This window comes from Triticum dicoccoides, chromosome 5A (assembly GCF_002162155.2).
Source record: "Triticum dicoccoides isolate Atlit2015 ecotype Zavitan chromosome 5A, WEW_v2.0, whole genome shotgun sequence".
NCBI lineage: Eukaryota > Viridiplantae > Streptophyta > Magnoliopsida > Poales > Poaceae > Triticum > Triticum dicoccoides.
The window spans coordinates 666,049,185-666,062,330 of NC_041388.1; the positions used below are offsets into that span (position 1 = coordinate 666,049,185).

Below are 13,146 nucleotides of genomic sequence, written 5' to 3' on the forward strand. Positions count from 1 at the left end.
CTCCTGCCGCTTCTGGACTGACAAGTGGCTCCAGGGCTACTCCATTGCCGACATCGCCCTGAGCCTTGCGGCCCTTGTGCCGAACCGACGCCGCCGCTCGCGTATTGTTGATGCCGCCCTGCATGATCGCACATGGATACGAGACATCCATGGTCATCTTGGTCCGGTGGCCACGCTTGAATACCTCGACCTCTGGTGTCGGCTTCAGTCTGTCACGTTATCCCAGGAGCCTGACACCATTCTCTGGAAGTGGACGGAGAACGAGGCTTACTCCGCGTCTTCCTGCTACAACGCTCTATTCACCGGTTCTATGTTGTCTGAGCACTGGTGCCTTGTGTGGAAATTGGGGGCACCCCTCTCTGTCAAATTCTTCATCTACCTCGCCTCCGCCAACCGCTGTTGGACGGCCGATCGGCTGGAACGGCGTGGCTTTCCGCACGAGCCACAATGCGTGTTGTGCTCCCAACAAGCCGAGACCCTACACCACCTCCTTGTGGAGTGCGTCTTTTCCTGCATAATCTGGCAAGACATCCTCTCCTGGTGTTGCCCCGAGATCACCGCACCAGATGGCTCTCTTGGCTCAGCATGATTCTTCCTATGACGACCCTGGACAAGCGACGTGGGCTCTCCACCATCACGGCGCTAACAGCCTAGTCCCTCTGGTGTCATCGCAATGCTATCATCTTTGACAAGATCACACCCTCCTCTGCTTCTCTTCTAGTCGCGATCCAAGACGACGCCCGCTCCTGGGCTTGCCCAGGAGCCAAAGGACTTCACAACATCATCCCTGTAACTTAGTGTACTCTTTGGGCTGAGCAACCCATTCTATGCTCAATGTGTATCACGGACACGCCTTGTAGTGTACGCGTCCCTGATGCCGATTTGTACATTCTTCTCCCCTATCAATGCAATGATACGCCGCCATAGCGTATTCGAGAAGAAAAAACTCCATAGAAACTATATTAAAGAGTCTTCAAAAATCATCAAACAAATAGAATACTATGTATATTTTGTAGAGGTAGCTAGAGCTAGGTCCATTTCAAAAGTGGACGTGGACAACTGCTGGCCATTAGCCCATCACCAGAGTCCATGGTTCCCAACGAGCTATAGGTAAGGTACAGTGGATCTATCATGCCAATGGCTCGAAGACAAAGAGACAAAGCTACGGCTAAGCTCATTCTGTTCCTTTTGTACTGCACTCTACAGTACACAGTGCCGGGAGAATGAGATCGAGTAGCAAAGAAGGGTCCGTGACGTCAGCTGTGGGCCCAGGAGGGTCCCACAGGCGCTCATTCCCCTCGCCCACGCGCGACGGAAAGGAAAGCCCGACCTCCCTTTTTTATACTCGCCACCTTCTCCCCCTCCTTTCTCCATTCTCTCATCCTGCCTGTATATACCTGCGAGCTCTCCTCGCCTCTCCTCCACCGCACCTCGATCTCATCAACCTGTTTAGTCTTCTTCTTCCCTACACACACAGGCTAGCCTGTTCCTGCCGATCACGAAAAATAGAGTCCATCGACCCTAGCTGGGAGAAGATCGAGGTCTGATCGATCTCTGTGATCTGGAGCACGCAGCTGATCATCTGAGGTGAGTGTGTATGCATATCAAGCTACTGGGTGATCAATCCGTCTACTTTGCGTGTTCATAGTTCGTCGATCTCCAATCTTTGTTTCTTCTTTTAATAATTTCCGTGGCGGTATACGTACTGGTGTGTGTGGTGTCTTTAGTTACCCTCTCTTCCCCTGGCCACTTTCCTCTTCACTTGGGGCTAATCGATTTTCTTCGTATTCGTTTTGATATCATATGCATATGTCGTCCAAGGTATACACATATCTCGCTGCAGTGGGTCTTGATGTGTATGGAACCAAAAGCTTCAGCTTATATCATGGGCGTTGATCTTCAAAAAACTGCATTCTGGTCCGAAGAAACACGGGGTATTTGGCCAGGGCAGTTAAATATTACTGAATTTGCACATACATGCTATTTGGAATTTTTGAGGTAGTTCCATATGATTAGTGTTCCACAATTTCACAATACATGTTGCTCCCTACATTACACCCATAGTTTTTCCATCATCAACTGAAGTTTTTACAATTTTTCCTAGAACTTGGCACTTCTGAAGATTATTTGTCATACTAAAACTAAGATACTCTCAGAACCAATAGATCCGGCCGTAGAGTTACGAGGTATGCAGCCAGCCCACTAGGTCCAATCCTCCGTGGTTGCAACCTAGGTGTCTTATTCTTCTAAATTAGAAATTAGTCCTGACAAGGTGCCCCCCTCCCCCCTAGATCCTTCATTATACAAGGTGGTCTAATTGATGTGCAAACATATACTTTTTACTGAACCATAATTTAGTATATATATTGCACAATCTGTATGCATTGACCATGATATACCTGTTCTTTTATTCTTGAATGAGAAAAGGCTATTCTGTTAGGATGGGCAGTCAATCTTGAAGGTGTATGGATTGAGGTCATACTAACGATCCAAGAAAAAATCATGTGTTTTAAATTAAAAAAATCTTATGTTAAAGTAAAATTGGTCTTTATATAGCATACATTTCAAATTAGAATTGGAGAATGTTTGCTTCATGCGATTACTTCAAGTGCATAAAATTCCCAAACATTCCATCTATGGAGAGTGTGCCGGCATTTTGATTCAACCAAGCATCCCTTTTTTTGTTAATGCTAAATAAAAATGTATATAAGGATACACCTAACATTTTAAATTTAAATATGCATACCTAAAGTTGACAGCATATATAGCCTGACAACTTATCATATACATGTACTAAATGAATTCAATTTTTTTTCACATGAAAAGGATGATAAATCATTTTTAAAGCATACACACAAGCATTTAACCACACATCTAGCACACTTTCAAACATGAATCATTGCACATACCTAAGGAAGCAACACACCCATCTTTGCTCCGCAACCCAACTTAGATTCTCTTTAATTAAGGTGGTAAGTGTTAAAATGTAAAAGTTACTTTGCAACATATCATAATAAGTTACTCCCTCCGATCCAAAAAAAAGTGTCCGAGCTTTGAACTAAGGTTAGTTCAACTTTAGTTCAAAGCCACGACACTTATTTTGAATCGGATGGAGTAGTATATATATGCATGTTTGGTTGGTTGCCGCAATTTTCCAAATAGCAATTGGACATGTCGTATGCCGTTAGGCTAATTTCGATGTTTTATGAGATTATTGGTGTGATACACTTCTTATAGAACATATTATGCTCTGCGTGCCACGGATAAAAAAATTGCTATTACCAATTCTTGCCCCATTTGTTACGGAAATTTTTATTATCACGCACACAAATACCCATATTACATTAATTTTGGTAAACAGTGGCAAACTTTTGCTCATGAACTCTACAACCTAAAGTCCCGTTCGGAGCGTAGGGATTTTCCCTAGTTCTTAAAAAAATGGAAGTGTTCATATTGAAATTCTTATGTTCCATCCAATGTCTTTCATAGATTGTTTTCTCATTTTTTTTTGTTTTCTCTTGATTTGAGAATTGGTTTGTAACCCTGTGTAAGGACTTGGTGGTTGCATGCGTCCTTGCTGGCTCTAGTTAGTAGTAGCAAATCATGTTATCTCGCAGTCATTTCAATCTTAACTAAAATTCCACGGGGCTCGTCCCCCGCTCGACTAGTTTTTTTCTCAATTCAGAGGGACAGAAAATATTGAAGAAGATCCGGTAGTGATGACCCCTCCTTCCCCTCTGTCTCTGATGCTCATATGCAAGATCGATGCGACAGTGAGTGATGCACCCCACAAGAGGCCAAAGGCGAAACACAGTGAATGATTGATCTCCCTCCCTGGACCTCATTCTTCTTGATCCACCCCACACTAGGGAGGGAAGGTACCATGCGTTCATGCATGCCCTAGCCCTACCTAGCCAGCACAAAGTCTCCCGGCCAGCCGGTAGTCCGGTACGGTGGGCACTGCAGACAACTGTTGAGCCGCAAGTTGCAAGAAGCTGCAGCAGCGAATATGAACGCATCTGGGCAGCAGAAGGGTCACCGCGCGCTGGGTGTGCCGTGGAATTCCTCGACAAAGGGACAGGGAGGTCAGAGGCCGTGCTACGGTGCAAGGGCCGGAGCCAACCGGTGGTCGTGTGCGCCCCCTGGCCGCTGCCGCCTTTTCCTCCGCTCTCTTTGCGTTCGCATGCTTTGGCTAGCTATCAGCCGGAGCACTCCACTGTCCACTCCACTCCAGTGAGTGGCTTTTTAGCCGCTTCTCCTTTGCGCTTTGCAGGCCTGATCCGAGAAAGAGCCTTCATTACCTCTCCTCCTTCTGGACCTCTCTTCGTCTCCGATCCTCACGTTTTTATTCCCGCTTGATCAATTTCCAGCCCCACACCTCGCCGTGCCAAGATTTAGTACAGCACATTTTCCCAATTCGCGTGCGCTCCGGCCTGGTGTGTGCTAGGGTCTGGTTGAGAACTAGCCATGCATGCATATGCATGCACCATCTTAGCTAGTTAGTTGTGCTTTGTTGCACCATTATTATATAGCAAGTGCTCTTGATCAGAGCAAACTAGCTACTCAATCGTACACTGATAGCTGGTTTGGAAAGAGGAAGCTAGCCTGTTTTGTATGCGCGTCAATTCTGTGGGAATGACTATATGTCTCCGTCGCTCTCGTTCCTCTGTATTTGCACTAGTCCAGATGCTAAATTGCAAGAAAACAAGAAAGCACAATAGATGTAGGTAGCATTTCTTTACAGGCCTCTGGCTCTGCATTGTGCTTGAGTTGTGTGCATTGCATTTCATGAGGGCTTTATGATCAATCGGGATGAGTAGGGAATCATTAACAGTTGCTGCTAACTAGCCTATGAGCTATTTTGTCTTAAACAATATACTGTGTTGATGTGATATAGTATATCGATATAGACACATTTCAGCTTTTTTCATTTCACTCCTCCCAAGTCCCAGTTAAGTTAGACCAGATCGACCACATCCTGCTGCCGCTATAATTCGCTGCTGACTATAGCCCACATGCCCTCTCATTCCACACTCCAACAGTCGACAGTATCATTCACAGGCCTGTAACTTTCCCACGTTTGTCTGAACCCTCCCTGCATGCTGCCCCTTGCATGCTCAGGCTTTGCCCCACGAGTACTAGTATATCATCATACGATAAACTGGAGTGCAGAACCCCCAACATGGCTCGATTAAATTTTACCAAAGCACTGAAACCCATACACTCACTCTCACATAGGAATACTATACTATACTTCAGTCTGTATGCTACTCATTCAGTACCGATCCACACCCACCAACTGTCAACACCACTGTTCCCTTCTGCTGCAACTTGAACCTCCCCTATCTGCAGGAACCTTTGCAGTAGGAGTATAAAGAAATGCAGGCTTGCATAGCATCGAATGATTCACGCGAGCACCTGCATGCTTCTTTGTTTACTACTAGTGCCAGTACTACTAGTACTCGCGAGCTATATCATTCGTAGGCCGATCGAGGAGTTGCTGAATTTTATGCACATCCAACCTATGCGCGCAGGTAGTGGTGGTGGTGTTGATCATATGGACTCCATGGAATCATGCGTCCCTCCTGGGTTCAGGTTCCACCCCACCGACGAGGAGCTCGTCGGCTACTACCTCCGCAAGAAGGTGGCCTCCCAGAAGATCGACCTCGACGTCATCCGCGACATTGATCTCTACCGCATCGAGCCATGGGATCTCACAGGTACCTTATCTCTACAACTCTTTTATACTCCATGGAGTATATGACCTGACATATGTCATGCATGCACATTGGTTCACAGTTCTTAGTCCTAATTTTTTGCTCAAATCTATCTGAATGTATTGAAGAGCACTATGGCATCGGGTACGAGGAGCAGAACGAGTGGTACTTCTTCAGCTTCAAAGACCGCAAGTACCCGACGGGGACGAGGACGAACAGGGCGACCATGGCAGGGTTCTGGAAGGCGACGGGGAGGGACAAGGCGGTGCACGAGAGGAGCAGGCTCATCGGCATGAGAAAGACCCTCGTCTTCTACAAGGGCAGGGCGCCCAACGGACAGAAGACAGACTGGATCATGCACGAGTACCGCCTCGAGACTGACGAGAACGCGCCACCGCAGGCAAGCTACAAGCTCTCTACTCCTGTTACCATTTCCAACGCTCGTTTTGATCAAGGAAATGTAGAGTGTAAATTAGCTTTTACATTCCCAACCAAATGGTATTTTCAACTAGTTTACCACATTAAGAAGTTGGTAGGTCCACAGGAACCAACCAATATATGAATGTTACTCAAATAGATACTTTTTTTTGCGGGTGTACTCAAATAGATACTACTCCCTCCATTCCAAATTATTTGAATGTTTATGTGTGTCTTAGGTCAATCTTCTTTAAGTTTGACCAAGTCTAAATATAAAAAATAGTTTCATTAGATTCATCATGTAATATATTTTTATACTATGTATGGTGACTATTGTAGATATTAATTAGCAATCTTTTATAAACTTGATCAAACTTTAAAAAGTTTTACTTAGATCAAAGTTTGAGTTTTTAGTAATTTCGAACGGATTAAGAACTGTAGTTTAGATTCTAGCCTACAAATTAACTTTTTTTTCTTTTTTTCTTTCACCTAAACAAACTATATGAATACAAAAACAAGTAAGAAAAAGAACTTGGGTTGGGATACATTTGATCTTAGCCATCTGAAATCAGTAATCGATTTTATAATTTACATACAATATATGGTTGTGGACAAATATTACACTCACTAAAATTGTTGGTTTTTCATGCTTTTCACAAGGGAAAAGTGTGTGATATTTTTTATGTAAAATAAAACACAAATTTTCACTCGTGCATTTTACTTGACTTTTTAAGAATGGTTTTTTACTTTTAACATGAAATTCTATGACGATTGATTTAAATGCATCCTCAAAATATTATCACGAATATATTTGGCGCTTCGTACTCATGGGGAAAAAGAATAAGCACATACAAAAGAAAGCAGATCTTAAATCTTAATGACTTAATATAATCTGATAGACAAGGATTTTTATTGCTAAAGTAGCACTCACAAGTTTGCCCAGGCGCATGCATGTACTCTAACTCAAGCACAGAACCACTAATGGTCCATGGAGACAAACACATCACTAGTAGCAAAGCACCGGCAGCAAGATAAGCTCCTTTTTTGCGAGTCTTCCAAAGTCTTCTATTCTTCCTGATAAAGCTATGGATGTAGCCAGCATGTATCCGGTGTTGCCATCCTGACCATGCCACTTGCAAACACCTTTTTGGAGTTCTCCTTGAGAAATGCATGCGCATGCTGCATGCATGTACTGGTCTAGGGTTTCCATTGTGAACATTCTAGCACGCTCGTCCCATTGTTTACATCCTGTCTGCAACTAGCTAGGAGCCTAGGACTAGCACTACTCATGAAATGCATTGTAGAATGCCACAATCACTAGCAGAGAAAACCAAAGTTTCAGGACTCCACTACACAGTGGAGAGGTAGCTAACTTTAGTAGATTCCTTTCACTTGCAAATATTTTCAAAAAGGAATTTGCAAAGCTATTTCACATCCGGCAGCTAACTCTTGGTAGTGTCCATGTGTGTATACAGGAAGAAGGATGGGTGGTGTGCAGGGCGTTCAAGAAGAGGACGGCGTACCCGAACCGGGGCATGATGGAGAGATGGGGCTCAAACTACTCCTACAACGAGGTCAATGCCATGTCCGGCGCGCCGTTCCCGGACCCGAACATGGCGTCGACGTACGCGGCAGCGGCGCAGATGGGCAGGGGCGCGAGCTTCAAGGAGGAGGCGGAGCAGCTGGACGGGGCCGCCGCCCTGCTGCGATACACCTCCAGCCACCTAGTCGAGCTGCCGCAGCTCGAGAGCCCGTCCGCTCCGCTCCCGCGTAAGAAGGCCAGGGCGCCCGAGGAGGAGGAGGACGCCGCCTCCGGTGGCAGCAGGCGTCGACCTCGCAAGCACGCGCAGGCCGACAATGAGACCACCAAGGACTGGAGGGCGCTGGACAAATTCGTGGCGTCGCAGCTCAGCCCCGGCGGCGAGTGCGGTGCTCTGGAGGCAACGGCAGCGACCACGGCGGGTGCGGCAGCTGGCGCGAGCTCGCAGATGCAAGCGCAGCTGGACCGCGACGAGGACGATATGGCCGCATTGCTGTTCCTCAACAGCGACGGGAGGGATGAGATGGAGAGGTGGACGGGGTTGCTCGGCTCGGCCGGGGCCAGCGTCGACGGTGACCTCGGGATCTGCGTGTTTGATAAATGATGAAGAAAGGGCCGTGTCGATCGTGCGGGATGCGTGGATTATCCTTGATATAGCTGAAAGTTCATAATTTGTTGTCTCTTTTCTTCTCTGCTTCTTCTTTTATATATGTCCCCAAATGTGATGTTGTAACTTTATATATCTGTGCCTGTGCAGAGTCATAAGATGCATGGCATCGCTATGTGCTTGATATCCGCATTCATGTTTTTCAGATGATGGGTAACTTGTCTCATTGTCAAATGGCTTCATCCCCGAAGTTGGGTGGTACATAGCGAGTGGGGGCTTTTGGAGGCCGAGCTCCACGGAGCTCGTTTTCAAAATATGATTTTCCACTGCGTGAAAAATTTTGAAAATGTTTGTATACACTCTCACATATGTGTATTGCGTATGCGCAAAAATTCATAACCATATACTTTCACACGTGGCGTACAGAAAAAAGACAAAAACGTATTTCTAAAATGGGCCGCTTTTTTTTGTTGGGCCGGAATTTTGTCTTTTTTGTACAGCCTACAAAATACAAAAAATTCAAATGATTTTTTCACACGCGCATGCGGAAATCTAATAAGTTTCTATGGAATTTTTTTGAATATATTTGAAACTTTGAAATATGACTTTTGATTTTTTTTTCAAAAATACCGAGCTCCCTGGAGCTCGGCCTCCGTTGGCACTTTCCGGGTACATAGCACGCTAGCTACCTCAATTATGTCTGAGCCCTACAATGCGAATCCAACGGCTACCATCCTCCAGCACCTACACTTCTTCCTCACGTATCTTCCTCCCATAGACCCGCTCCCGGCCACCGTGGTCGGCAACCACTACCGTGCGCCGTCCCGCCATGTCCGACCCGAAATGTCCCCACTACGTTGACGCCGCCCTCGGCCTACCTCTAACTGAACACATCAACCTTCGAGTACCCTCCACCGCCGTTGTCGCGCCACTCCGGGCACGGGCTCGTCGGTGTCCCATGCCTCGTTGTTAGGGAAATAAATGATGCACCGGTGTTTGTGGTGCTACCGGTGCACCGGACCTCCGTACCACATTTTAAAATGTTCCAAAAATATGAAAAAAATTGAACACAATCACACAACATCAATATTTGTTGTTGCAAAAGTTCAAATAACAAGAGCACCAGATACGTTTCCCCTCGTTGCACTCGATGCGGCCTCCACATCTCCACCTTGGGGCTTCATGCAATGCCGCAAATTAAAATAGGGTTTTATCATTTATGCCACTAGTTGTGTCTCACTACTCAGTTTTGCCATTAGAAATTACAGCTGCTCAAAAATATCATCGATCCATGAGAAGTTTTCTCAAAAATGCCATCGTTCCATTAGATGTTTGCTCAGAAATGCCATTAGACATCGTTATTGTCAGGTCAAACTCGTTGACCATGTTATATGACAAAAATAACCCTATACCCACATGTCAGCTCTCTCTATCTCACAATGATAAGTGTGGACCCCACTTGTTTGGAGTAAGCAAGCGAATAATTTTAGAGAAAATAAGAACGCTATTGGGATCAAGTGGGACCCACACTTTGATATGACAATCATTATGACATGGCAAACGAGATTTGATATGACAAATGGTGTCGAGTGGCATTTTTGAGCATGCACCTAAGGAAGCGATAGCATTTTTTAGCAGTTGAAATTCCTAGTGGCAAAACTTAGTGAGTGACAACCAATGGCATAAATGATAAAAACCTATTAAAACTGGACCCAAATAGCTGGTGTTCGATCACTAGGGGACTGCTCCTACTAGCTCTCAACGGTCGTTTCTAGTGGGCCCAGTTAACTTTTTTCATTCAAAATTGCCATGTTAAAACTTTAAAACAAAAAAAAGATGAGTGATTTACATTTTTTTGCCATGCTAAACTTTAGAACTTTCATTTTCTAGATAAAAATTGCCATGAACAAAAAATATGCACAAATTTATAAAAATGTCATGCTTTGAAAAAATGTGAAAATTGTCATGCTACTTTATAAAATTGACATCCTCTAGATAAAATATTTTACCTATATAAGCCCCCAAAAATACTTCCATAAAATAAAAAATAAAAAATAACATCCACTTTATACTAAAAATGTCATGTCAACAATAATAAAAGTGACATGCTCTCAATAATAAAACTTCCACCAGCTAATAATAAAACTACCATCCGCCTAATAATAAAAATGTCATGCTCTTAATAATGAAAATTTCATGCTCTTATCATAAAACGCCATCCTATTGACAAATAAAAAGTATTTTATGTTACTAAATAAAAATACAGTTTCTCTTAATAATAAAACTGTCATCCTCTTAATAAAAAAATAACATATTAATACTCCCTCCGCCCTATATTAATTTTCACTCAAATGGACGTATTTAGCACTGAAATACAGCTAAATACATCTGTTTGAGCAACAATTATATGGGAGAGAGGGAGTAATTATTAAAATGGCATGGTCTTAATAAGAAAATGTCGTGGGGGTATTAAAAAGACATAGAAGTTTCCATGCTACATATAATAAAAAATGCATATGACAAGTTTATAACAAACAAATCCACTAAAAAGTATGGATTTTTTTCTTTTAAAATGGAAAATGGATTTTTCCAAATGAAAAATAATTTAAAAACAAATTAACTTAGATACATAATAGGTGTTGAGTGCTCGGGGTGTTCACAAACACATCTCTAGTCCAACTGGTGAGTGTGCATGGTTAACTAAAAAAATTTGAAGAAAAAAAAGGACATTCGCCTGGAGATCAGTTATAGCGAACACTTCCATAGACCTAGTGTGGCGTCGGATTTTCCCCAAGATCCATGCGGCCCAGATCAAACGGCGGGAAGGGCGTTCACCAGCATAGCCTCCTGGCGGTAGTTCGCCAATTAGCATTGCCGCTAAAATTTGGATTTTCAGGCAACAGATGTGAAGGAAATATGCCCTAGAGGCAATAATAAATTTATTATTTATTTTCTTATATCATGATAAATATTTATTATTCATGCTAGAATTGTATTAACCGGAAACATAATAGATGTGTGAATACATAGACAAACAGAGTGTCACTAGTATGCCTCTACTTGACTAGCTCGTTGATCAAAGATGGTTATGTTTCCTAACAATAGGCATGAGTTGTCATTTGATTAACGGGATCACATCATTAGGAGAATGATGTGATTGACTTGACCCATTCCGTTAGCTTAGCACTTGATCGTTTAGTTTGTTGCTATTGCTTTCTTCATAACTTATACATGTTTCTATGACTATGAGATTATGCAACTCCCGTTTACCGGAGGAACACTTTGTGTGCTACCAAACGTCACAACGTAACTGGGTGATTATAAAGGTGCTCTACAGGTGTCTCCGAAGGTACTTGTTGGGTTAGCGTATTTCGAGATTAGGATTTGTCACTTCGATTGTCGAAGAGGTATCTCTGAGCCTTTTCGGTAATGCACATCACATAAGCCTTGCAAGCATTGCAACTAATGAGTTAGTTGTGAGATGATGTATTACAACGAGTAAAGAGACTTGCCGGTAACGAGATTGAACTAGGTATTGGAATACCGACGATCGAAGCTCGGGCAAGTAACATACCGATGACAAAGGGAACAACGTATGTTGTTATGCGGTTTGACCGATAAAGATCTTTCTAGAATATGTAGGAGCCAATATGAGCATCTAGGTTCCGCTATTGGTTATAGACCGGAGACGTGTCTCGGTCATGTATACATAGTTCTCGAACCCGTAGGGTCCGCATGCTTAAAGTTCGGTGACGATCGTAATTAGGGTTTTGGTGTTTTGGTGTACCGAAGGTTGTTCAGAGTCCCAGATGTGATCACGGACATGACGAGGAGTCCCGAAATGGTCGAGACATAAAGATTAATATATTGGAAGCCTATATTTGGATATCGGAATCGTTCCGGGTGAAATCAGGATTTTACCGGAGTACCGTGGGGTTACCGGAACCCCCCGGGGGTTAATGGGCCTACATGGGCCCTAAGGGAGAAGAGGAGGGCCGGCCAAGGCAGGCCGCGCGCCCCCTCCCCCCTCTAGTCCGAATAGGACAAGGAAGGGGGGCGGCGCCCCCATTTCCTCTTTCCCCCTTCCCCTTTCCTTCTCCAACAAGGCAAGATGGGAGTAGGACTCCTCCAGGCGCACCCCTAGGGGCCGACCGCACCTCCCCCCTCCCTCCTTTATATACGGGGGCAAGGGGGCACCCCATTACACACAAGTTGATCTTCGTGATCGTTCCTTAGCCGTGTGCGGTGCCCCCTTCCACCATATTCCACCTCGGTCATATCGTACCGGTGCTTAGGCGAAGCCCTGCGTCGGTAGAACATCATCACCGTCATCACGCCGTCGTGCTGACGAAACTCTCCCTCAACACTCGGCTGGATCGGAGCTCGAGGGACATCGCCGAGTTGAACGTGTGCAGAACTCGGAGGTACCGTACGTTCGGTACTTGGATCGGTCGGATCGGGAAGACGTACGACTACTTCCTCTATGTTGTGTCAACGCTTCCGTTGCCGGTCTACGAGGGTACGTAGACTACACTCTCCCCTCTCGTTGCTATGCATCACCATGATCTTGCGTGTGCGTAGGAAATTTTTTGAAATTACTACGTTCCCCAACAGTGGCATCCGAGCCAGGTTTTATGCGTTGATGTTATATGCACGAGTAGAACACAAGTGAGTTGTGGGCGATATAAGTCATACTGCTTACCAGCATGTCATACTTTGGTTCGGCGGTATTGTTGGATGAAGCGGCCCGGACCGACATTATGCGTACGCTTATGCGAGACTGGTTCTACCGACGTGCTTTGTGATGAAGCTATGTACCTAGGATAGGGGCATGGACCTGTCCTAAGTACCCTACCCAAGGACAT

General features: G+C 44.6%; 1 protein-coding gene across 1 annotated transcript; it reads left to right on the top strand.

Moving 5' to 3' along the window:
* Positions 1-1,403: 1,403 nt before the first annotated feature.
* Positions 1,404-8,488, top strand: LOC119298354 (NAC domain-containing protein 105-like). The gene is made up of 4 exons (XM_037575789.1): positions 1,404-1,587; positions 5,535-5,720; positions 5,846-6,117; positions 7,610-8,488. Exons 2-4 carry the CDS (start codon positions 5,558-5,560, stop codon positions 8,276-8,278), a joined length of 1,104 nt encoding a protein of 367 aa, XP_037431686.1. The 5' UTR covers positions 1,404-1,587; positions 5,535-5,557; the 3' UTR covers positions 8,279-8,488.
* Positions 8,489-13,146: the final 4,658 nt, after the last annotated feature.